The sequence below is a fragment of the Cuculus canorus genome, chromosome 5 (genome assembly GCF_017976375.1).
Source record: "Cuculus canorus isolate bCucCan1 chromosome 5, bCucCan1.pri, whole genome shotgun sequence".
Lineage (NCBI taxonomy): Eukaryota > Metazoa > Chordata > Aves > Cuculiformes > Cuculidae > Cuculus > Cuculus canorus.
In genome coordinates this window covers 46,398,206-46,426,135 of record NC_071405.1, presented here as the reverse complement: position 1 = coordinate 46,426,135, position 27,930 = coordinate 46,398,206, and the positions used below count along the sequence as shown (strand labels likewise).

The following is a 27,930-nucleotide window of genomic DNA, read 5'->3' as shown; positions in this document are numbered from 1 at the left end:
GTATTTAGAAGACATGCAGACGTGGCGCTTACAGAAATGGTTTAGTGGTGGATTTGGCAGTGTTAGGTTTACAGTTGGACTCGATGATCCTAAGGGTCTTTTCAAACCTAAACAATTCTATGATTCTATTCCAGGTGAAATCTTCTTCTCTTCCTAAACAAGCCCTGCCAAGAGCAACATCAGACTTAATTTTAAAGGCAATAACAATCTGAAGAACTGAGGGATTTTTAAATGGACCTATTAAGTATTGACAGTCCTAAAAATCAGGCCACAGTTATATTAATTAAATGAAGGCACAAATATGCGTATAATTTAGGGGAAAGGCTGCCTTCATCTTGAGTAGTCTGGTACCAAAAAAATGGTTGTTAAAATAATGTCTTTCTTCTTGAAAAATGCGGCAAACCTTAACTGATGCAATAATGCTCAGTTCCTCATAACTCAGTTTCTCAGCTTCTTTCATAACTCAACTTTTCCTCAAATGGAAATGAATGCAGCACTCAGTGGGATCTTCATCTATTTTTCATGAATTATAGTTCAGAGAGTCATATGCAATTCTTTATGAACACTGCAGGCTGCTACAACCCTCCTTCTTCATTGGTTTTATACAGAAGTTATCAAATGAGAAAATTATAAAGCCTCATTCTAGGGGGGTTTGTGTGTGTCAGTGGATACTTCTAAAGGCATAAACCTTGAATTATGTCAATCCTTCGGGACAAGAGTGAGTATTTTTATTCACAGAATGATGGGTATTAGAGCCTGAAAGGTCATTTTAGTACATTTACCTTTTCCCAAAGCAGACTTGTTCTTCATAGTACAGAATTCATTGTGAAGAACTGGGTATAATTGAGCTCAGGAAAGGAGGCACCATATGCAGTGCTATAACATCAATCCTTCACTGGTCACGTGTCATTTATAAACTTGATTTAAGCCTCACAGGACATTAATAAGCATATGAAACTATCAAAACTGGCCCATTTTAGCTGGAAGCTAACTTCAGCCTCTATTACAATGACCACACAGGGAAAAAGAGTGGTGAAGAATTCTCTACAATAGAAATATACCCAAAAGTTAATGCTCATGCTGACTATTTGGATAGTAATTTAATTACTTAAAATAAACCTGTGAGCAATCCACACCTTCTGTTCCAGTTTGAAAAGAACTCAAATTCTGAGGGAAAACAGCAATTCTAAAATAAAGCTTGTCTGATTAAAAGACTCAGGCTCCATAATGCAAACCTCTCCCCACTAGACCTAGACAATGCAGATCCTCACCTTCACCTTGCTACTACTCACGTGCAAGAGGACACATCTCATTTATGATCACAATATACTCTAAAATTGTCTTTTTCTTTTAAATGTCACATTAAATTCACTACATCCTTGTTGCAGAAGATGTTTCTTAAATTCAGCCCAATTACAACTGCAGAATGTTGTAAGATCATGAGATCACTAGAAGATTAAATGCCCCATCATTCTACATAAGTAATGATTTGTTAAAAGGTCAGGAAGTGCAAGTTTTCTTGAATAGTCCATGAGTTACACCAACTAAATATTAAAAAGCCCACACACAGTTTGAAGTATTGATGTACACATTTTGAAAAAGTAGGATTATATAGTAGCCGTGTGCAAGATAAAATGGTATCTATTAAGAGTGTTTATCTCAATTCTTAATGTATTTAAGAATTCACTAATAGTTTAAAAACTAGTGATGTGATTTGTTCACTCACAGCAGTTCCACATACTCCACAGGTAAATAACCTCAACAGGTAAAAAAACCCACTCCAACACCCCAGTGTTTAAAGAAATAAATAAATCTGACCCCTTGGGCTTTCCGGTCTGATGGCTGTGGAACTGACGAGGTTCTGAACTTCAGTTCAATAGGCTTATCAAAAAAGGGTGTACAGTAAGTCATAGTCTGTTCTACCTCTCCAGGGAGAACTAACGATCCTGCTGAATAAAAAATAGGCAACTTCACCCTTCCATTCAATGGATAAATTAGCAAAACCCTGTGTAAAATCCTGTAGCACTCAGACACAGGCAGAAGCTTGTTAGTCAAAATGTGTTGTACCTACTGTTATACAGGCAGCTATCTTTAAAACAGATTCATGCAGTCCTAAGCTAAAATCTAAATTAATAAAGTATACCATACTAAGGAAAAGTCAGACTTGGTTGGAAATAGACAGGTAACTCTTCTTTTGTGAGGACACTGAATTAAAAATCTGAGTGCAGACTCTCCTAACTCAGAGAACACCTGGGATAAGATTCATCCTTTTCATAACAAAGAAGGAAGATCCTGACCAGAGGTGTCTGCAAGTATAAGTTAATTAAATACTAGAAGGAATCTTGGTCTTGTCATTGATTAACTGAGCAGTCTCATTCAATTCTCTTTTTGGTTTCATCACCTGTACATTGGGCATAAAGAATCTTTGCAAAGCATCTTAACGTGACTGTCCCAAAACTTTAACTAAAAATACCTGGTAGAAGTACTCATATTCACTACAATGCCAGATGACTCTTTTGTCCAAGGATATTTCATTATGTTTGTTCCTTCCCAAGCCTTCTGAAAAGAGGTACGTGAGAAGACTTCCCTGTATCTGGTACAGGGGAACATGTAACCTTTCCCCAAGGACAGCATTTGGTCCACAGTTCAGAAACACAATGACTTTCTGAAGCACTTTTCCTTTACTTAAGCAAAACATTCACATTGGGAACAGTGGGTCTGCTTTCTGTGACAGCTCAGAAGGATATGCCTTACGTTTAGAAATATCTTTCAACATTAATTAAACGCAGCTCTTCTACAGCACAGACGTGTCCATCTTGTTCACCTCAGTAATATTTTTATGAGCGAGTTAGGTGGACTATATGTCTTGCAATTTAGTTGAAGAATTATGTAAACCTACCTACTATTTTTTCTGGCTAATACACTAGTTTCTTTACTTTTATACCACATTCTAGTAGCTTGATTTCCTCTTGAAATCTCAAAGTAAATTAAGCATTGCTTAAATGTTAGTTAATGGAATCAGCTAAACGGTACATACATGGGGCATGAAAAGGAAGAAATGGTGATTTATCACTACCTGCATACTTTTACCACAGCAGTAGAGTTACAGATCTCTCATTCTCCTGTAAATCTGCATTTGAAAATAATTATTTCCTTGCTAGGCCTTCGTAAAAAATCCATGATTTAATTCTTCATTTAGTTTTCTTCTATGAATTGTGTACTGTTTCAAAGCCTGGAGAGCTTTGGACTCATAAAGTAGAATGTTCTTTAAATAACAGCTGAATTCATTCCCTTGAGTATCCATTTCTGGATTTTTGTCTTTTGGTTCATGATTCACACATAAGTGGTCCCCAGTTTTCATCCCTGCTCTCTTGGTTGCATATAACTATATCTAGTCACCGATGTGCTTTCAGAACTTGTTCTCAGCAGAGCATCTGATTTTATTCTGCATCAATTATATGAGAACGCTTTCTGAAAAGAACAGTGCAGTCCACAGGTATATATGCCGTATCTTCACATGTTCTGCAACTGCTTTTTTCCATCTTCCATAACTCATGTCAAGCTTATTTGTAGGACAGAAGGAAGATGTGAATGCTCATTTAAAGGTACTGGCATCTTCTGATACTGTTTCAAACTTGTACTCTAAATATATACCCTCACTGAAGGAAGGAAAATAAGGGTATAAACACTGATTATTTCCATACAAAGAGCTTTCCCATACACACACCCTCAACAGACAAATGTGCAGAGAGAAAAGGAGGAGGAAGCACTGTTATGCAACAGGCTGGCAATGGCTCAAAGACAACTCTTAAAAATTAGGACAGCAGAAGAAAATTTATTTTTGCTTTTAGAAAGAAGTGCTTGTCATACTCAGAATATCAATTCAGCTATTTTAAGACTGTTAGTAATGCAAACAATGTTTCAAATTCCCCTCAATCACCCCATAAGAATGTGGTAACTAACCTTTGTTTGCCAGTAGACATGCCAGAAATGAGCTTTGTCTCTCTATCCTGGCTACATGACAACATATAAAAGTCTAATGGGTAAATGCTGCTTTCTCTGATAACATTTAATCAAGAAACTCCTTCATAGAGGAGGATTAGGGAGTTTTGACAGTTTTCCTTCTCAGTAGGAGCTCCCAAAGGAACTGCAGGCTTTTTTAAGTTCTAGCCAGTACCTTACAGCTGGTTTACGCTGATAATACAGCACTGGTGGATGATGATCCTAATTGAGCTGCTACTTATGTTCTCTGTGGGGGTGATTAATTAGCAGCAGGAAAATCTTGGATACTGCCAAGAGCACCATATATAGAGATAACTGAGCAGGCAGTGTTATCAAAAATCTGAGAAGAGATTTTGAAATGCACCTCTCCTCATACCATGATGAATCAACTCCCAGGATGACAGGGCAGTGAACTGTGATGATTTTACTCAAGTCCAACATGTTTTAATGAGTCCATATTTGGAATGGACCAATTCTCTTCCCTTTAGTCCCTCCCTCTGCCAACACACATGATAGACTCACGGCAAGTAATTTCTAAATCTGTGATAGTGCTGTGTTGGGTTTTTTTCTCATTCTGTACTGCTGACGTTAATTATAAGTATGGGGAAAAAAGAATATATTGGCACAAACCTGATTTGAACTTTCAAGAGTGAAAACGTTCAAAGTCCTGCCTAAATCATCAGCTTTACTGTAGCCAAGTGACACCCTAGACAAATGCATTAACAGAGGCTTGACCACTTTCAGACACTACAACTCAGAAAAATGCTATTGATGGGGAGCTGAGGAAGGAGGCAATGACGATGATAAAAGCTCAAAAGCTGTCTCTTCTGATTAGCCCCAAAAAGATACGCCTAGTATGAATTCACCTTGAGGCAGCGTTAAATGGATTGCAGAGACTGGAGGAGAAAAGAAGAGATTCAACAGCTCGGGGGAGCCCTGTACTTGAAAAAAATCCACATAATTTAACTCTGAATCCTCTTCCTCAACCTGTTTTTTTTACTTAAACATAAGCTCTAAATATAAATGCAAAAGCATAAATTACAGTAATTAACATACAATTAATATAATTTGCCTAAAGAATTATTTAAATAGTCAAACAGTTATGTTCAGCCTCAGTTTCAAATTCTGTTGCCAAAACATAGGTCCTATACATTCTCCGTCCGTCCATCCATGGACAAAGCGCAATCTTTTCTATTGTTGCCTTAAACTGCTTACAGTTACAGATTAAATTCAGTGAGAAAGAGTGATTTAACGTTCCAGTACACACATGCTGCCTCTATACAATGCATTAAAGCTAAGGTTTAGGGCAGTATTTGACTTTACCAATCATGGGTTTCTGTGCCAAAGTCCTACAATGCAAAGCATTAGCCTGGTTTCAGGCTTTCAGCCCAGTGCTGCCCAATGAAAACAGCTACAGTGAATTTGCATAGCAACCAAATATATGGCTTGAGTTTTATTTGTACGAAGCAGCTGTATTTATTCACATCTTAAAAGACACTGGACTTAGGAAAATATGCTGGGGGGGAAAGATGAAAAGAAAACACTGGAATTATTCTTCCAGTACATGTCCCAAAAAGCAATGGTTTAGATGGGATGCTTTAACACCTGTTTTCCATCATGCTTTTCACACTGTCAGCTTTGAGCCATTTCCCCTTAAGTGTGAATATTTACTGCATTAATGTACACTTGCTGACTCAGCTAACTCATCTGCCCTTCAAGGCTAAATGAAGTACAGAGATACTGCACTGTTGCCAATAACGAGTGAGATAAAAGCTTGTGGTAATCACACTAGCAAGGTATGACATTTTTCACTGGGTGTCCTACCTTGTTTTGCCAATAGGAAGTCTTAATTCTATCATCTGGTCTGACATACAGGTGGCAGTATTGAAGAAGGCTAGGAACAAAATGTCTTTCAAATTTGTGCCACACTTCACTTAAAACCTAACTGGAATTCTTCAGAATTAATCCTTTATTAAGGTGGCAAATAGGGTATTATCTCATATTACTTTATTATTACAAACAATAGAAGTAACACCATTTTATATTTTAATTTGCATTTTGTTGGTATGGTTTCCACACAGGTAAGATCTCCTGTAATTCTCACCTTATTCAAATGCAGTCTGTTTTACTAGGGGTTTCTAAATGCGTGTGATTAACATTTATTCTTGCACACACATAAATACATAGAAACTACTGTAAGTCTGGAGAGAGACAAGGTCTGACACAGTCCAGGAAGTGGCAAGCTATCCACAAGCTCTGGCAGACTCTTCCTTCCTCACTGCCCTGCTGAGTCTTTTACTGTGCAACTTATTTATCATCATCGAATTCATAGCCTGTTTTGATGTAAAGGTTTCTAACAATATTTCCATGAACTAGATATAGAAAATTCTTGCTGCATCATGATACAAGCGAATCACAGAATCATAGAACCATAAAATGCTTTCTGTTGGAAGGCACCTTAAAGGTCATCCAGTTCCAACACCCCTGACATGGGCAGGGACAACTTCCACTAGATCGGGTTGCCTAAAGCCCCGTCCAACCTGGCCTTGAACACCTCCAGGGATGAGGCTTCCACGATCTCTCTGGGCAACCTGTTCCAGGGCCTCACTGCCCCCACAGTAAAAATTCTTTTCCTAATATCTAATCTAAATCTACATTGTTTCAGCTTAAAACCTTCATCCTATCACTACACTCCCTGATAAAGAGCCCCCCCCCCCCCAGCTTTCCTAAATGCCCCCTTTACAATACTGGAAGGCTGCTATAAGGTCTCCCTGGACCCTTCCCTTCCCTAGGCTAAACAACCTCAACTCTCTCAACCTGTCCTCTTATGGGAGATGCTCCAGCCCTCTGATCATTTTTATGGTCTTTCTCTGAACTCGTTCTAACAGATCCATGTCCTTCCTGTGATGGGGACTCCAGAACTGAATGCAGGACTCCAGGTGAGGTCTCATGAGAGCAGAGTAGAGGGGCAGAATCACCTCCCCTGATCTGCTGGTCACACTCTTGATGTAGCCCAGGATACGGTTGGCTTTCTGGGCTGCAAGCACATATTGCTGGCTCATGTTGAGCTTCTCAACCACCAGCACCCCCAAGTCCTTCTCTTCAGGGCTACTCTCAATCCATTATCCACCCAACCTGTATTTGTGCTTGAGATTGCCCCAACCCACTTGCGGGACCTTGCACTTGGCCCTGTTGAACTTCATGAGGTTTGCACAAGCCCACTTCTCAAGCCTCTCAAGGTCTTTCTCGATAGCATTCCTTCCAGCATGTTGACTGTGCTATGCAGCAATGTGCTGTCAGAAAACTTGCTGAAGGTACCTCAATCCCACTGTCCATGTCTGCAACAAAATTAAATAACACTAACCCCTAGGGAATACCACTGATCACTCTTCTCCACTTGGACATTGAGCCTTTGACCATAACTCTTCAAGTGTGACCATCCAGCCAATTCCTTATCCACTGAGTGGTCCATCTGTCAAACCCATGTCTGTCCAATTTAGACAAGAATGTCATGCAGGACACTCTCAAATGCTTTGCGCAAGTCCATGTAGATTATGTCAGTTATTCTTCCCTTATCCACCAACACTGTAGCCCCGTCATAGAAGGCCACCAAATTCTTCAGGCACAATTCGCCTTTAATGAAACCATGTTGGCTGTCACTAATTACCTCCTTATTTTCCATCTATATTACCAGAATTTCCAGGAGGATTTGCACCATGGTCTTGCCAGGCACAGAAGTGAGACTGGCCAGCCTGAACTATGGGTTTAAGTTTATACCAGTAAGCCCCCATTTTTTTTTTAAAATAGACATAGAACAATGTCCTACAAAGGGAAAAATGGGCACATATGAACACTGCAAAGAAATTTTTCATGTCTGTACCTGATATAGGACTGCTATCTTACTCCTTCTTTCCTGAAATGCCCAGGCTGGAGAAAGAATACCTGCTGTAAACCTGATTTATGTTAGCTTATTATTTTCTTGTGAGTTACAGCCAAGATCCAAATATTCATCAGCTAGAAGTCTCTAAGCCCCGTAAATCAATAGGAATTCTGCTTATACAGAAAAGAAAGACTAATCAAATCATTAATGGATTTAATAGATCAATCAAATGGCAATAACCAAGGGTCTGAGGACTAAAACCCTGCTCTGTAACAGCTTCTTTCAGTGACCTTATGCAAATCCCTTAATCAGTGTGGCTTGGTTTCATTGTGCAGTCAAAGTTATAAGATGAGGCAAATATATTTAATCAATAAAAGATTTTCAATTCTGGTGCTAATAATGACCAAACAAGCACCTATGACAGACAAATAAGTACAGATACTTGTCTTGTATTTACTTTTAGAGGTGAGAGCACTAAAATTATTATAGATGCATGGAATAATTCAACACAACTCAAAAATTCTCATAACCAGAATTCTTAAAGTAGTTCACAATGAATACGAAATTAGTCTCATCTATTTTAGGCCTAGGATGAAATCTTTTTAATAGGTAGGGACAACATTTTCATTAAGTATTTCCACTTTTCAGAACTCTATCTACACTCCTATGTTACTTTGTGGAAAACTATCATTTTTGTAATCAAAATAATTTCAGTATGAAACAGAAGTGTAGAAAAATGTAGAAAAGTTGCCAACAAGAATTGTTTTGTAATTCTGAAAAATCTTGGAAAAAAAAACCTTTACCAGGACACACTATAAGAAACATTCCTATTATTATTATCATCATCATCATCATCTCATCACCTCTTAGAGTGAGAAAATGAATACCTTAATTTGGGGAATTTGGGGAATTTCCTAGTAGTAGAACTGAGGAAAAACACATTTTTTAAAGGAGAAATGGTGTTTTAAACAATACACTTGCATCCAAAGACAATGAGAGTGAATAGGAAGGAAAGCAAAGCCCACCCTCACATCTCCTCATTTGTGTCTATGTCTTCCAAATCTAAGTGCTAGTCCTCCTGCTGGAAAAATTCCAAATAGGGAAATAAATGAAAAAGCATTAATTCCATTTCTTACAGTACAATCTAGAGCAAAGCAAAAAAGTATATCACCTCCTTCATGTTCTGTATTTTCCCCTGCATTTTTCCAAGAAAGTATATGAATATTCTTTGAAATGTGTAACCCAAAGGAAACACTTTCAAGTATAGGATAAGAATTATTGCCAAAATTGCTGCATATCAACTACAGTGATAGAAAAAAAGCTCAAGCTATACAGTAACTCTTAGCAGGAATTTGGTGGGAAGGTGCAGTAGTAAAATATTTTCATAGGAAAAAGACATATGATACGTTACTCTGCAGTTCTGCAAGCTCACTGCATATGGTAGACACATGCTGCAAGCAAAGCAGAGATTGATGCATTTGATACCTGTTGGTTAACTGAATGGGATATATAAAAGCTAAGAATTACTAAATTCTTAGTATTTTATCTGTGACATTGATGCCCCTTCAAAACGGTCGTCTAGACTATCTAAAACATACCACAAGAAAGACCTTTCATATTTTCAGGTAGCAATCTGAATAGATGCACAGGGTGAGAATGAAAGGCTTTTCCCTGCCTACATGGAAATAGTGTTATCATGGAGGATTTACTTTTTCTTTATTATTGTTATTATTTATATTTTTATTATTTTTTCTTTATTTCTTTTTCTTTATTTTTCTTTAATTACTACTTTTACAAAGTAGTCTTCTGTGTTTCTATGCAGTAATTAGTGATGATAGATAATTTTTTCCAACCCAATTCAACACTATTCTTATTAACACTTACATAGTCTTTACATTTTAAAAGTATATACTTACTAACATTTGAAAAAAATCTTGGATGGTGATGTTCTCAATCCTTCTTTCCCATAGATGAGAAAGAAAAGCATCAACAAATTGCCAGTACTCTGTACATGAACAAAGCAAAAATCAGTAATGCTCTACTCATAACCCCGTCTTGAAAAAAATCAAGGTAAACTTCACCTTCACTCTTTCAGGCAGACTGAGATGATTTCCATCAGAACCACCACCTTTCCAGCTCTCACTCATCATTGTTTGTAAATAGATAGGCAGAAATAATTACATATATGAAATAGAACCAAAATCACAGTGAAAGCTCATATTGATTTACACTTATACAACCTTCATGGTATATTTTTTTTTTAAATTGAACGCAATGCTCCTGAGAATAGAATGTATGCAGTTAATCCTCAAATTCTACACAGAACCAGACTGAATCAATGGCAACAACAATGCAAGTAATTATAACATCTATAAAGCACCATTTAGAACAGAAGCATCATTTCCAATCGCAGTTTTTTCTCCCTTTCCCTTCCTTAGGGCAGGCCTAAAGGTTACAGTGGCCAGCTTACTGCATTACAGTCTCCTCCTGCTACGATGCTGTCAATTTTTCTGATGCATTCTATTATTATTTTATTTGTTTCTTAGATAGCTAATGTGACAAAAATGTGCATCTATGCCTGAAAATTTCTTCTGTGGCAACAAAGACAAGAATTAACATATAGAATCATAGAATAGTTAGGGTTGGAAGGGACCTTAAAGATCATCTAGTTCCAACCCCCCTGCCATGGGCAGGGACATCCCAGATCAGGCTGCCCAAGGTCCCATCCAACCTGGCCTTGAACACCTCCAGAGATGGGGCAGCCACAACTTCCCTTGGCAACCTGTTCCAGTGTCTCACCACTCTCATGATCTCATATTCGATTAAATAAAGGATAATGGAAGTTGCACATTGCTCCATGGGGCAGAAAGCCAGTTCAAAGTGGCTGAAGTAAAATACCCAAAGGCAGTCTAATCCAATGAGACAACCAAATTATTCATGAGAGAAATGTCAGAAAGACTCTTGTCATTATTATTATACAGTCAACTGACAGAATGCCATTGTTTTAAAAGCCTTGCTTGATTCCATCTCAAAGGCAAGTGTTAGTAGGGAGGAAAATGACAGCTTGTGATCTTTGACTGAGGATTGGTAGGTCCATAATTTGAAGGCACTTAAATGTGTTGTTCTGTGTATTGCACAAAATGACCTGCTACTTCCTTCTTAATAAAAAGTTAAGGGATTTTTTGAGTAAAAGCTAGATCACAACTTAGTTATTTGTTATTCAGGCCGGAGGATAGAAGTTCTTAACAAGTGAACTCAGATTCCCATCTCACCTCTCCAGGTGATGTCAGTTCTTTTCCTGTCCCTATGCATTAAATGCCTAATTTCATACATTTCAGAAGATTAAAAATGCCCCTGGCCTTCCTACTGTTTACTTTAGGTAGCTGAAGCAATCTACCTTCAGAAAGACAGGATTCACTACTTGCTAAAATTCCCAATAAACAAAATAAATCTGTGCATGCTGGCATCCATACTCTCAAGACTCTTTCCTTTTTGACCTCTACTGTTAACTGCAGTCTTCAGTGAAAGCATCACAAAGGTCGTTACATGGCACCTCAGTTATTAGCCAGATTATGGCAGCTCCTCAGTAGAGCAAATGCCACTGCCAAATGTGATCCCTGCAGGTATCTCTGTAAGCATTACACACATAGGTAGTATTTCAAATATTTGCCTCAGATGGGATAAATACCTCTAACATCTGGACAGTATATCTCCCCGTATTTTCATCTGTTTGAATATAGTGCTTGGACAAATGTAAACTCATTACCTCACTCATTTGGCATCTGTGGAGGAAGAAACACCCGCATTTCTTTGCTTCTTCCCTGTGAGCCATCCTGTTCATTTCTGTTTGATAATTCAGAAGCAGAAAATGTTTTTCTTAGGGAGTCTATTTTACTTCCTTGAATTGTCTTCCTCTGCAAGGAGAATCACACCAGATCAGATAACATTATGTACCATCCAAGGAAAAGAAAAATGTGAATTTCATTAGATCTAATATTGACTTATTTTGCACATTCACTTTTCCCCTCATGCTCACAGCTTCCATGTGCTTCATATACATGTTTTTTGCAAACTTTATCATAAAACTGAATATAAAGTTTGAATGTCAAGTGTGCAGAATATCACCTTCAGTATTCTTCAATACTGAAGAATTAATTGTCTCAAAAGCTCAGACAGTATATGGGAAACTTGATTAAAAAAAAAAACAAACAGAGGTGAAAATTCCAAAAAAAAGCAAGACAGTAAATACGGTTACATTTTAGTTTTCATTTTAAAACTTTGTTTAAATGTTCTCTGAATATTGCACAAAATGGCACATAACATTGACGTCCATGCCTTCACCTCGCACACAAAGAGCTTCTTCTTTCCAGCTCCACTATAAACTCCATAGCAACTGCACACGCTCAGTAGAGCTATTTCAGATGCACATTTTTAGAATTAAAAGCAGAAATCCCCCCTCATTCCTCAACACAAACGCACACAACACTTGCATGTCTAGTTTTAAAAATCCAGCAACAGTGCTTACACTTGCTATCTTAATCAGTGCATATATTCCTTCACATACCTAACCAATGGTATACCTTTTCATCAAGCACAAGAAAGGACTCTGATAATGAACAGCAATGACCTGGTCCAAAACCAGAGTAGTTCTTTTATTTCCCTCCTCAATATCTTGGTATCACCCTGTTTATACTATCAGCCCAAACATACGTCCCACATGTGAACTCCACAATCATTTGACCAAATGCCCATATTGTCTAGATTAGAAGGGAGCACTGGCAGTTCTTGTCAAACCAGGGTAAACTGCCTGGACAGCCGACCCCAGAGAGTTGTGCTGAACAGAGCTAAACCCAGCTGGGGCTAGTCACAAGGGTGTTGTTCCCCAGGGCTCAATGTTAGGGCTAGTCTTGTTTAATATCTTCTTCAATGATCAGGATGAAGGGATTGAGTGCTCTCTCAGCTAGTTTGCGGATAACACCAAAGTGGTGCATTGATCTGCTTGAGGACAGGAAGACCCTGCAAAAGGATCTGGACAGGCTGGATCGATGGGTCAAGGTTAATTTTACGGGATTTTACAAGAACAAGTGCCAGGTCCTGCACTTGGATCACAATAACCACATGCAATTCTACAGGCTAGGGGAAAAGTGGATGAAAAGCTGCCTGACAGAAAAAGACCTGGGGCTGCTGCTTGACAGCTGGCTGAACACGAGCCAACAGTGTGCTCAGGTGGCCAAGGCATCCTGGCTTGTATCAGAAATGGTGTGGCCAGCAGCAGTAGGGAACTGATTGTCCTCCTGTACTTGGTGCTGGTAGGGCCACAACTTGAATACTGTGTTCAGTTCGGGGTCCTTCAGTATAAGAACTGTTGTTCCAAACCAAAGTTGAGGTGCTGGACTATGTCCAAAAAAGGGTAATGAAGCTGGTGAAGGGTCTGGAGCACAAATGTCATGAGGAGCAGCTGAGGGAACTGGGGTTGTTCAGCCTGGAGAAGAAGAGGCTGAGAGGAGACCTTAACACCCTGTACAAGTGCCTGAAAGGAGGTTGTAGTGAGGTAGGTGTTGGTGTCTTCTCACAGGTAACAAGTGATAGGGTGAGAGGAAATGGCCACAAGTTGCATCAGGGGATATTAGGTAAAATTTCTTTACTGAAAGAGTGGTGAAGCATTGCAACAAGCTGCCCAGGCAAATGCTGGAGTCTTCTTCCCTGGAGGTGTTCAAAGAATGTGTAGACATGGCACGTTGGGACACAGTTTAGTAGGCATGGTGGTACTGGGATGACAGTTGGACTGCATGAGCTTAGACATCTTTTCCAACCTTAATAGTTCTATTATTCTATGATTCTATGATTCTGATAACTGGCTGTGTGTCTGCCAGGGCCAGCACCCAGCACTCAGGTGTCCACAGGAACCACTGCCAGAATCTCCACCAGTCCAGGACCACGTGATGAGATGCACTGACAGGTCCTATAATGCAGCCCCCGTATCTTTAGTTATTAAACACCAAATGAAAATTATTGTTGCTAAATACTGGAAGCAGCAGTGCCTGAAGAAACTAGCTCAAAAGCTTCAATCTTTTGTTATTGTAGTGGTAAAACAGAACTGTTTTATACTAAGAATCGACAAGTTTGATATTGAAGACTCAGAAGCCACAAAATTATACTAATGTATTTTAGGGTATGTGTGTATTAGCAAATTATGTAGTCAAACACGTGCAGACCCAGTAAGTAAGTACACAGGTACTAAGTGCCCAATATCCTACCTATGCGCATTCAGAGCTTTTACGTATGAGAAGTAAGAAAAAGCTTCTGGAAGCCATACACTTTTCTCAGCCAGATCAACAGAGAGACAAAAGGCATCATCAGCTGGAACAATAAGCAACATAATTCATACAGCCAACAGGCTTGGAACAAAGATGATATTCTTGCACAAGCCCATGTCCATCTTGGATACCAGCATGGTAATTCTTCTGGAATATAAATCCTTCTTGGATACATAGGTTCTGAATGCTCCCAGTAAAATATTATCACTTTTAGCATGAAAAGACCTATGACACATAGCTGGGTAGTTATAATTATATAGCACACATGAGCTGACAAACTTACTTTATTAGGTTATGTATTTTCTGGGCAGCTGAGCTACTGTCACAGTTAAAAAGTTAGACAGATTAAATGAGCTAATAAGAAATCAAGTGCATTCATAGTATTTGTGCATCATTTACCAACTACAGACTACAGCTAGAAGCACTATCCCTTTTCCTAAGGGATCCATCGTAAACTCCTGCCAGAAACTCTTACCTGGTTAAAACCATTGGAGAGTTACTGGCTTATGGAATATCAAACACTACATTTGATGAAACATTCACAACTGCAACGTGATACTAGATACATGACTGCAAGTGAAGAAAAGAAAAGTTTAAGCAACCTAAAGCATACACGTAAAATGTATGCTGCAGTCAGACTATCAGCTATGCAACCATGTGCGTAATGGGGCTATGCCACATGAATTAGAGGGGGGGACAGTGAATAAAACATTACGCTGCTAACTTCAAGCATAATCCCTCAGGGCCAGTAAGATCCATCTTCAGATGTCTGAAGTAACTGCTTATAACTATAGTTTCTCAATGTGTACATCACATAGCTGGCTCTCTTGAAGCAGTAAATAATGATCTTAAAAACTATTATTAAAAACAATACACACAAATTGTTCTAAAGTTAAAGAAACTACAATCTGCAGAGAAATATCACAGCCGTATTCCTTTGATAGTGTTATGAATGTCAACCTTTCCTCCCCTTACTTTTGAAAGAGAATGTAAAGGAAGAAAGATCACATTCAAGTCTTCACTTCACTGTGCCTTCCCCCAGACTAAGTAATAACTGAGTAATATTTCAAAGCCAGACCAGATGCAGCAGTCAATAACCCACTGTAGAAAACTTGGCTTGGGATAATACACTAGACAAAACAACATAAACTACCAGGTATTTCCTGCATCATTTCAAGTCAATGAATTCATTCCAAAAACCAAAATTGGGTGCAAATGAAAAACAGGCTTCTTTAACTATTAAAAAATAAAATACAGGAAAGCTACTACTGTAGTTTCCAATTTACTTCTTTGTCCTCAAAATAGTGGACTAAGATCCTGTGAATCCCTTAAATCTCCTCCAAATTATGCTTTGATGGAAAACCTGGAACTCATATAACAAAGTCACTTTGTGCAGGACTCCTGAAATAAAACATAATTTTACTCACAATAACATGATAACTGTCTTGCACAGAGGTCACGAGTACCAACTTCATGCTCATTAACTATCTCATACCTTAAACATATCATCAGCAAACAGACGCATTTTAAAACAAGAACAATCACTGTCACTGAAGTGTTTCCATCAAATAATACCCTGAAATGTTCGTAAGACTGTAACATACTGTAGTAGAAGTACCTGTATTTACCTATTTGCAACTGCGTAAACTGTTAATGATGCTCAGTTCATTTACCATAAAGGACTGGAGAAAAGCTAATATCACTCCAATCTTCAAAAAGAGCAGGAAGGAGGACCCAGGCAACTACAGCCCAGTCTGCCTCACCTACATCCCTGGAAAGGTGAGGGAACAGCTCATCCTAGATGTTATCTCCAAGCACCAGAAGGAAAAGAATGTTATCAGGAGTGGTTAACATGTATTCACCAAGGGGAAATCATGCTTGAACGATCTGACAGCCTTCTATGATGGCATAACTGTCTGGGTGGATGAGGGGAGAGCAGTGGATGTTGTCTGCCTTGACTTCAGCAAGGCTTTTGACACTGTCTCCCATAACATCCTTATAGATAAGCTTAGGAAGTGTAATTTAGATGAAGAAGTTAGGTTAGATGAGTGGATCATGAGCTGTATTAAGAACTAGATAGATGACAGAGCTTAGAGGGTTGTGATTGGCAACACAAAGCCTAGCTGGAAGCCTGCAGTGTTCCCCAGGGGTCAGTACTGGGCCCAGCCTTGTTCAACATAGTCATCAATGACCTGGATGAGGGGACAAGTTTGCTGATGACACAAAAGTGGGAGGAGTGGTTGATACACCAGAAGTCTGTGCTGCCATTCAGCGAGACCTGGACAGGCTAGAGAGTTGGGCAGAGAAGAACCTAATAAATATCAACAAAGGGAAATGCAGAGTCCTGCACCCAGGGAGGAATAACTCCATGCACCTGTCTAGGTCAAGGTATGACCAGCTGGGAAGCAGATCAGCAGGACTTTGGAGTCGCGGCAGAGAACAAGATAACCACGAACCAGCAACGTGCCCTGGTGGTCAAGCAGGCCAATGGTAACCTGGGATGCATTAAGAAGAAGGTAGCAAGCAAGTCAAGGGAGGTTATCCTCTCTCTCTACTCTGCCCTAGTGAGATCCCATCTGGAGTACTGTGCCCAGTTCTGGGCTCTCCACTTCAAGAAAGACAAGGAACTACTGGAGAGAGTACAGTGGAGGGCCGTGAAGATGATTAGAGGACTGAAGCATCTCTTATGAGGAGAGGCTGAAAGACCTGTGTCTGTTTAGCCTGGAGGAAAGAAGACAGAGGAGATCTTATCAATGCATATGAATATCAAAAGGTGTTAGACTCCTTTCAGTGTGCCCAGCAACAGGACAAGGGGCAATGGGCACAAAGTAGAACAGAGGAAGTTCCAACTCAACAAGAGGAAAAATTTCTTTCCTGTGAAGGTGACAGAGCACTGGAACAGGATCCCAGAGAGGCTGTGGAGTCTCCTTCTCTGGAGATATTCAAAACTTGTTCCTGTGCAACCTGCTCTAGGTGAACCTTCTTTGGCAGGGGGGTTGAACTAGACTGAACCAGAGGTCCTTTCTAATCCCCATCACTCTGTGATTCTTTGAAAAGCCAAGCTGTAAGAGGAAAAAACAGATTTCAAGGCCAAAAATCCAATTTGTTGGGAAGATAATTTTTAAAGCCTTCAGTTTCTTTTTGATAATTCAATCACAAGCTCCAAGATTTTCTGCAGTAACCCAATTAAAACTTGCAGCCTCCCTCTGCTTGCATACTGCCCAGCTGAGAATGAAATGTAATATTTTATTTTAAAGCTATTTAGCCTGGAAAACCTGTTCTGAGCTGTCTTCCCATTTCCATGTATTTGAAAGCATAAATCTCTCTAAATCAATGCAGTTTGTCCAGCTTTTCATGACAAAAAGCCCAAGTACCCCAGTAAGTACCTGGAGGATTTTAGCATGAGAGTCCTATGTGCCTGTCCATAAGTAAGAGCAGTCCAGGTGCAATTGAGGTGCATTATGCAGTGCTGTTTTAAGAGTCTTAGGGCATCCTGCTTACCCTTCTGCTGCCACCCAAAAAGGCAGTGGATGCTCCACAGATACTGTACCATGTCTGCCAGCCCTCAGCATCTGAATTGCTCATTCCAATCTTACTTTACCAAAGTCCTCACTAATTTCAATGACAGTAATCTCGCAGTAGCACTGACCAAGCAGAGCTCTTCTGCCAAATTAACTTGACCTATACAGCAAATAAAAACTTACTTGCCTAAGTGTGCAAATTAGTATTTGTAACACAATTTGAAAGTCCAACATGTCAAACTGTGGAGAGTTTTTGTAGAGATGTGGCTTGAGGAGAAGGGACGTGAGAAAATACAGCTGGTGAAATAATAGAAGCCTCGTACAAGGCCACAGTCTCCTTGAGCAAGAAGTTAGGCGATAACAGGAGATAAAAACAGGACCTAGAAAAACCACAAACATCCTAGGAATGTAGCAATAGAGGCAGGGCTGACACTCTGTATCGGACCAATGATGAGCCTTACTTTTGCAATATGTATGAGCCTTATTACTGCTATTATAGAAGCATGCTTATCGTATCAATAAATTGAGACTTGTTGATCATCATCGGATGTGCTTGTCTCCCGTCGACTCCGTCATCAAACACCGCAGTCTTCCATTTCTACACCTAACCTCCAATTAACAAGGGCATTTTTGCTACTGAATCCCCTTTCTTTAAAATGCTGTATTTCCCCAGTACAACTCACTCATCCCTTTGGAACTCTTCCTTCTTTCCACCAGAACTGAGATTCAGCTCGTGAAGCCTTTTTCCCTAATGTCTTTGATTTTACCCTAATTAAATAAAAAATAATCAGCAAAAAGTATTTTTTAAAATTCTTTAAAAAAAAAGGAAAAAAATCAGTAATATAGCAATTACTATAACCTGTACTATAATACTCCAATATAATAATTACTCTAAGGGCTTGATTTGTTTCTCGGTAATGCCAATTTCCTAAGGAAATTTCACTACACCATGACGCCAACTAGGATAAATACATATTCCATGAACTGAGGCAAGTAGTCTCAGTGGGACTATTTCTGATTTAAAAGGATAAACTCTTAACTTCAAATTACTATTTTTTACTGCCATGTTTTTATACTTCCCTTACTGTAGTATGTTTAAATACTATACAGGAAAGGATTTTTATGTGCTCCTTCAGGGGAAAGACAAATTACTGTTACTGTCAAGTATATTTCAGCCACTCTCACACACCTGCTTTAGCTTAAAGTACAGCAATACTTCTTCAAAACTAACTCGGTAATTAATTTTCAACAGTCTAATTGTTCTTTTACTGTACTAGCATCTTTCCTTTTTTCCCTTAATGGAACTTTTATGTTGTAGTATTAGTGTTTATTTGTACCAATATATACATCTCAGTTGTGCTTTAGAAGTGTCATTGTTAGAAAAGGGGCTATATTTTGTGTTTATACCACATTCAACCCTGCTGATAATTTAAAAATACGCATTACTCTTCCACAGTTCAACCGTGCTGCTGCTGGATACCTTCTCCATTTGAATATTATAATACCTAAATAAGGCAAATGTGCACTTGACCATTTCAGCAGCCAGCCATGAGCAAAATCCTGCTACTTGCAATAGATTATTATGAAAAATAATCTTTTAAAAATTCAGAAAAACATGACACAAATTTTAGAGCAGATTCTCATCTTCTATTAACCAGCGGAGTCCTATTAAGGGAGCTACAGCTCTTAATATCTACCAGGGATCAAGTGGTATCTATTACTATCAAGCAATACATATTAGATCAGATTTCTAGTCCTAACAATAAAGAGCGTTCATGTGGTGGGAGAAAAAAACAGCTTTGTAAAGGCACAAGCTGTACTGATAGTATTTTGCAATTATAATTTAACAGTGTATCAAGATAGAAAAGCTAGAAGACATTTTCCAGAGGTGGATAAAGGTGGGCCTGCTTCTGGTGGCTTCAGAAAATCTACACTGTCCTTTGTAGAATGCAAATATGTGTTACATTTCAGAAATTATGTTTGAGGGATAGTTTAGGAAGAGCTTTAAACTGTGATATATAAAGGTGATATACTAATAAACCAGGACTTTTCAGAACTGATTCTGAAAACCTTCTGCATACTTGCATTCTGAAAGAATTCAGCACTAGTAGATAGGTAGATAAGCACTACAAGAAACAAGTGAATTGTATATAATTAAAAGCATCTGACATCTCCTACAAAGTATACCTTTCTTAACAAATAAGATTATACAAAGATTACAGCAGGTGGGAACAAATTAATAAAATGTCAGAGAGTCTAGGAGTTTAAAAAATGCTCGATTTTGGATGTTATAATTAAGACATCAAGGCATCTTCAAAAAGGCCTTTCTTTTTATTTATTTAAAGGCAAATACATACTTTCTTGAAAACAGATATTTCTATGTGATTTTGTACTGGACACAGAAAAGCAACACAATTTTATAAACAGTTCACCACTAAACCGGAAGTGAGGTCACTCAATTTCTGTTTCTGACTGTCCTGTCAAGCCACTATACAGCTCTGATCTCTGATGTTGCTTGGTTTGTGTCATTTCCACATCTGGAGAAGAGGACTAACAGTGCTCCTTCTACTCACTGCAATGACATGGAACTTAGCCAACAGCTACATTTAGCACATTCCAATGCCTTTCCAGGTAAGGAGATAAGCTAGAGCAAGAGTTCATTCTGTGTTACTGCTTCTTACAGTACTACCAAATCCAAACACAGCCAATATGCCACTATATGATGGAATCTGTATCAAAGTATCAACAGGAAAAATTACCAAATATTTCCCTTTTCTACATTGTAGAAAATGTAAATTATGCAACAGAATGAAATTACATTTTTTTCCATCAGAAACAATCCTTAGAAATTGTTTAGTAATAATAAGCCATCACAAAAAAAAGAACAAAGACTTGCTATTAGGGAAGCACTATTGTTTAAGGGCTGTCAAAGTTTCCAGGAAACCAAGTGCCTTCGTCCTTTCCTGGTGCTGCCAGTGAGCTTCTGCGCCTTTACGCCTAGTTTTTTTTCTGTCAGTAGAGATGAAGTACTTTGCATAGCAAATACCACTGAGATCTAAGGACAAAAAATATCCACGAAACAGATAAGATATGATTTAAAAAAAAAATTCTGCTGTTTGCGTCTCTTTGTCTGGGGGTTTTCTACATTTGGGTGTACTGTATCATATGTGGTTTTATACTATATTGAATGAAGGTTTCATAGAGATAGGTACCAAATCTATGATCAATAGAAAACTGCAAATTTTTTCCTCCCAATCAGTTCTTTCCAATGATCCGGCACAATACATCAACAAAAAGCTCTGAATTGATGCTGCTTCCGTATTTCATGCCCTGCTTAAGTTCCCTGGTGATTACAGATTAATTTAATTAGTTTTATTGAACCACCTCGTTGCTTTTATTGGCAAACCCACTCATAAGAAGGAATAAGATGTCTCTTTGGGTTAGCATTGTCCTACTGGTCCATTTTTAAAATTAAAGTGAACTTACTGACATTTCTTATATAGTCTTCTGCTTTCTCCTCTTAAGACTCACATTTGTGAGGTGCTTCCACTGACACTCATATAGGAAGCTTAAAGTTGTTTGTTTCTCCTAAACATGGTTAACAAAAAAAGGAAGCAGATAGCTACCATCAAATAGACTGAGAACTAAATACATTGCTCAGCATTCACTATGGAATTAAATTCATCTGATCAAAACACAGAATATGGCTCTTGCATGCCACCTGGAAGCAGAGAAGTAGTCAGCCACCTTCGAACTTCCTTTGCTTAACAGCCTGCTTGGCACAGAAGCATAAAAACAACAGCACTGAGGCTACAAGGAATAGACCCAAATCTGCTTAAGATGGGTCTGATCAAAGTCCTCAGACTTCAATACACTGCAAAGCAATGTGAGATATATGAAATAGAGCAAAATTAACAGCAGGAATGGACTGAACTTAATCCTAGTGGTCAAGTGCCCAGAATCATGATAAAATAGTGAATCTAAATCTGGGTTTGGGTAAGAATTCTATTTGTGGCAGCAATTTTCTATGCAGCTGACTGATCCAGGATCACATATTTTTAAAAACAGGAGAGGAATAATTTAAAATCTAGTTGAAAATTTTGAAGCTTGAACCATCTTTTTTCTGGGGGTGTCTGTATTTTTTGTAGAAAGTCAGAGATATTTTATGCTCCAGTGAATTTCCCAATCTTCCTCTGAATTTAGAAAAATGAGCAGATGTTGCCTTCTAATCTTGGACATCATGGTTGTCTCCAGCAGATTTCAAACACTTTAACACTCTTACTAAGATCTGAAAGACCTTCTTGCCCTGAATGGTAGTATTTTTAAAAAGGGGGGTCTGGGTCTAATTCCGTGAGATTTTGTTCAAAGTTGTTCTAGGAAGCATTTAGTTTTGAAGATACCACTCACAGACCACATCTACAGAAATCTCTGTCATCGATTCCTTTGCAAATCCAAGTCTTCTCAGGCTTTTTCAACTGCACAGTCAAGAAATCACTCTTAATTTTTCTTTGGACTTAAAAAACATACTGACATTGTACAACCTCAAAACAAATGTCATAATTGTTAGTTTTATACTCAAAGCCAAAAGACCCAACTAACAAAATTGAATATATAACTTGGCAGAAGCATAAGGGGATTCAATGATTCTAAGACGAGTACAAATGAATGTATTAAAATAAATTACTAATCAAATTATTCCTCTTACCAATATCTTTGCTTTGGATTTCCACATGACATGGTGATTTTTTTCCAGATGCTGAAAACTTCTGCAAAGCTTTACAATGAGCATGAAAAAATTCATCTTTCTGGACCTGTGCTCTAATCACTAAACTATATTCCATGGGTTCACCAGCTCTTTCACCTATCTATTCATTTTGTTCATATTATTTTTTTTTTACTAAAAACCACACTTCGGATGCTGTACACAGGAAAATTAAGAAACTTACTAGAATTCAACCTAGCCCTTAAGTATTCATCCATTACAGAATCAATAAAACAGATTAAGAAAGTTCTCAGTTATAAATGAATTACACAGAATTTAGGAGGACCTTATTTTGCCTCCAAAAACTTGTTCTACTGGAGCTAAGAGAACATCTTTTCAAATAACACAAGGAAGAACAGGATCTCTATTCTTAGTCTATAGAGTACCAAAGGGAGTACCACAAATTTATATATAAGAAGACAATATTCTAATAACGTAATGTAATTTTCTTGAACCAGTGAAAGTCAGAGTTTACTTGACAGTTACCGGAGTATTTTCACATAAAAGTGAAAACTTCCGGAGCCTATTAGCAGATAGTCTTATTAAGCTATCATAGCTGCTTAAAAAAAAAAATAAAGCCAAATGTCTATTTTTCAAATACAAAATTAAGCAACTACGAATGTGATATTTTACAAAGTATTTTGCAGTATTCTGATGCTAAAATGCCTTCTACTTTAAGTGGAACTTTTGCAGGTCATTAGTTTATAATGCAAACTAGCACCTTTGGGTATTTTTAAAGGAAAATAAAGGTGGGAGGAAAACAAGCTGAGATGTTTTGTTTACACCAGAACAGAAAACTGCATTTCTAAGCATCTGATTCAGCTATAGCTCTACTATCTCTACAGTTTTAGTGGCAGACGCTATAGTGACAATGAAAGTGACTGAAATACATGCTGAAGCTGTTTGCAGGTAGCATCATGATATGCAGCATACTTCTAAAATAGGAGGTTACCCGCAATGTATCAATCATACATGAAGATGATCAGAACCTAATTTTCAATTCTCTTATCTCTTCCCCCAGTATCTCCTTTCTCTTCTTTTTATTGGGAGGAGATAGAAGTTTGCCACGAGAGTATTTCTATGGCAACTTCAACTCCCCAACTAGTTTTCTGCTCAGTGCCTGTGACTTGGTTAGTTCTGCCTGAAGGACAAAGACAGGACAGTCTTCTGAGCGCCAATCAATGGAGCATGCCACATGCTATAACTGAAAAATACAGTGCTTACAGTGCTTCTTCAATAAGATGAGGACATCAATTTTAATGCAAAGCAGTGGTAAAGAGAATTGTAAGTATTTTTATGGTAACTGACAAAAGAAATATAACTAAGCTACAGAATTGGGATCCACACCTGAACTGTCTGTAATTCAGCAATGCTCAGATTAAGGTTAAGCCTCACCTTTTACTTCACCTGCAGAGCATGAGACTTTTTCAGTCTAATCATCCCGATCTGCTGTCCTGACATGCCTTCATCCAATTTATCTATTAGCTTGGTGCACACGACAGAGTAGTACAACATACCAGTGTTAGTAAATCTGTGAACATATCCAAATTGCACACTCCTAATTTTAGGCCACGTAGTCATATTAAGTATTTCCCTTAGGCTATGAAACTCCTCCAGTAAAACAATGCAGGACATACTTAGGAAAAACCTATCCTTCCAAACAGTGCACACTCTCCCACCTCCCTTATGCAAGCAAAACATAGTAAAACACCCGTAGAGACCTACCTCAGCAGTTTGTGAACCACGCTAAGGAAAGTTGTCCTTTGAGATCCTACTGCTGACAGGAGAAACAAAAGCACCACAAAGATTTGCCTAGGGTCACAAAGCTAGAAAGAAGCAGAACAACACTAAACACTACTGTTCCTCTTTTTAGCTTCCTCTCTGGCTGCAATTTCTAATGGGAGATTTGGGAAGTTACATACCTTTCAAAAGATAAGCGAGTGTACTTACAAACTCTTCATATGACTGCTCGTGTCTATTAATAAATTGATCAAGGACACAGTTGTTTAACAGTTGCTCTCCCATTATCCAGACCTTGACAGTCGAACAGGTGCATTTGCTTTAGTAGGCTCCTCCTGCAACAGAAAGGAGTTGTATGTATCTGTAGGCAGAAAACCAACTAACTGAACAGTCCCTAATTCATATAGATGAGCATCAGATTGTAGCAAGCAGTTCAATTCGGTGTCAAATTTTTCTTCTCTCTTTGTGAAGTTCTGATCTCATCAGTGGGACTTGACACAACATTTCTTCCAAAATTCAAGTGGACATAATAATTCTAAGTACAAAGGGAGAGATTGTGATCATCTATGCCTGAAATGTATGTCCTTGGGTAATATGAGTGCCAGCCTCCCTCAATGATGTTCATTCCCCCTCATTTTAAATTGTTCAGTCTTACAACCTCTGCCTTCTTTGTAGAAACAGTGACATCACTCACTAGCTTGCTGGATTTAACAACTGGGACACTTGTACGTTCAAAACCTGGACTGAATTCATCATTCTGCAAGTCCACTGCTCACTGTACCACCAAAGCCACTAAATCCAGATTTTGGAGGGTATGATGGAACCAGGCAGCCATGTAGGAAGGCGAAGACCACTCCTGAAAATGGAACAAATGCTGAGAGCTAATGGAACCACATAAAGGCTCTTCTGGAATTTAAAGCTCCAGTCTTCAGCCACATAGCTTCTTTCCAGCCCATCTTCATCACTTAGAATCATAGAATAGTTAGGCTTGGAAGAAACCTTAAAGATCATCTAGTTCCAACCCCCCTGCAATGGGCTGGGACATTCCACTAAATCGGGCTGCCCAAGGCCCCATCCAACCTGGCCTTGAACACCTCCAGGGAAGGGGCATCCACAACTTCCCTGGGCAATCTGTTCCCCTGCCTTATGACTCTCATCATGAAGAAATTCCTCCTAATGTCTAGTCTAAATCTGCCTCTCTCCAGTTTATACCCATTCACCTTGGTCCTACCCCCACAAGCCTTTATGAATAGCCCCTCTCCAGCTTTCCTGTAGGCCCCCTTCAGGTACTGGAAGGTCACTATAAGATTTCCTATGAGCCTTCTCTTCTCTAGGCTGAACAAGCCCAACTCTCTCAGCCTGTCCTCATACGTGAGGTGCTCCAGCCCTCTGATCATCCTTGTAGCCCTCCTGTGGAAAAGCCACTGAGTTGGTCATACAGGATTTGCCCCTGGTGAAGCCATGCTGGCTGCCATTAATCACCTCCCTGTCCTCTGTGTGCTTTAGCATATTTTCTAGGAGGATCTGCTCCATGATCTTCCCAGGCACAGAGGTGAGGCTGACACATTTGTAGTTCTCAGGGTCATCTATTCTACCCTTCTTCAACAGATTCTAAGGGAAGTAATGGCCCTGAAACAGCTCTAAGTGAAGTATGGTGAAGTTAAGCTTGCCCCTCACTTATAAAAGCTGTGTAAACACATTTTAACAGCTGTATGATTGTAAGTAGTTAATAATCTTACAAGTTTTTCATACACATAGGACCAAACCACTAGAAGCAAAAAAACACAGGTGACAATGCAGGCACACTTAACTAACACACTGTCTCACACAGTGCCAACTTAACTAAAAAAATGTAAGTGACAAGACTGCATATATAAATGTGATAAAGTCATAAGAATGCATTGTACACCAAGTGCTTGATTTTCATGTTTTCCCATTTTTCTGCTCTTGATTCATCCCAGTATTAAGATGTGTCTTCTGGGAACAAGAACTTAAATCCTCAGTAAAACTTCAAATCAGCTACACCAAGGAGAAGCAACCAACCTGACTTTAAAGTTAAACAAGATCAAACAAGAATTTTTCAGAGAGCAGCAGGGAAAAAAAAATGTCAAACACTAATTTTGTTGGATGGCCAACTTGTAAAGATGACTAACGGTCTAAAGATATCAAAATACATGCACACTCACATGACTTAAAGTTCACTAAATGTTTTACAAAAAACAAACCAGTATTAATCTCTCTGGTGGACTGATCAGGCAGAACATAATTTACCAGACTCTGAAGTAGTATGCAAATTACTGTGGTTTCAGAGGGAAGCAATGCCTTTTAGTCCCTGTTACTGTTCCATTATTATAGTCATGATTTGAGGTAAATTTCATTATATGAAAGACTGCAGTGATCTGTAAGGCTAGTGTCAACAAATAAAGAACTATACATTAATTCAATCAAGAAAATGGTAATAACAGCCTTTTGTTTTTCTTTGGCACCTGGCGACTGGGATCTCCAAGTCATAGAATCATAGAATCACCAGGTTGGAAAGGACCCATTGGATCATCGAGTCCAACCATTCCTAACACTCCCTTAAAACACGTCCCTAAGCACTTCATCGACCCGTTCCTTGAACACCTCCCTGAGCAGCCTGTTCCAGTGCCCAATGACTCTTTCTGTGAAGAATTTTTTTCTGATATCCAGCCTGAACCTCCCCTGGCGGATCTTCAGGCCATTCCCCCTTGTCCTGTCCTCAGTCACTTGGGAGAAGAGGCCAGCTCCCTCCTCTCCACAGCCTCCTTTCAGGTAGTTGTAGAGAGTAATAAAATCTTCCCTCAGCCTCCTCTTCTCCAGGCTAAACAACCCCAGCTCTCTCAGCCACTCCTCATAAGACTTGTTCTCCAGCCCCCTCACCAGCTTCGTTGCTCTTCTCTGGACACGCTCCAGAGCCTCAACATCCTTCTTGTGGTGAGGGGTCCAGAACTGAACACAGTACTCAAGGTGCGGTCTCACCAGTGCCGATTACAGAGGGAGAATAACCTCCCTGGACCTTCTGGTCACACCGTTTCTCATACAAGCCAAGATGCCATTGGCCTTCTTGGCCACCTGGGCACACTGCTGGCTCACGTTCAGTTGGCTGTCAACCATTACTCCCAAGTCACTCTCCTCTGTGCAGCTCTCCAGCCACTCTTCCCCCAGTCTGTAGCACTGCATAGGGTTGTTGTGCCCCAAGTGCAGGACCCGGCATTTGGCCTTGTTGAACCTCATGCCATTGGCCTCAGCCCAGTGGTCCAGCCTGTTCAGATCCCTCTGCAGAGCCTCCCTACTCTCCAGCAGATCCACACTTCCACCCAGCTTAGTGTCATCTGCAAACTTGCTGAGGGTGCAATCAATGCCTTCATCCAGGTCATTGAGAAAGACATTGAACAGGGCTGGACCCAGTACCGAGCCCTGAGGAACCCTACTTGTAACTGGCCTCTAGCTGGAGTTAACTCCATTTACCACCACTCTCTGGGCCCGGCCATCCAACCAGTTTTCGACCCAGGAGAGTGTGTGCCTGTGTCTCCTGTGTGCCAGGCCAGAAGCAGACAGTTTCTGAAGCAGAATGCTGTGAGAAACTGTGTCAAAGGCTTTACTGAAGTCCAAGAAGACTACACCCACAGCTTTTTCCCCATCCAGTAGTCGAGTCACTTTGTCATAGAAAGCAATCAGGTTAGTTTG

At 39.2% G+C, this 27,930-nt stretch overlaps 1 protein-coding gene across 1 annotated transcript in view; it reads right to left on the bottom strand.

Annotated features, from left to right (window-relative positions):
• The window catches only part of IFTAP (intraflagellar transport associated protein), a 50,416-nt gene that overhangs the window by 10,174 nt on the left and 12,312 nt on the right, over positions 1 to 27,930 (bottom strand). The window contains 5 exon segments of the mRNA XM_054068846.1: positions 1,819 to 1,975; positions 8,914 to 8,960; positions 9,964 to 10,037; positions 11,649 to 11,796; positions 24,433 to 24,557. Coding sequence (XP_053924821.1) covers positions 1,819 to 1,975; positions 8,914 to 8,960; positions 9,964 to 10,037; positions 11,649 to 11,796; positions 24,433 to 24,507 — 501 coding nt within the window. The 5' untranslated portion in view covers positions 24,508 to 24,557.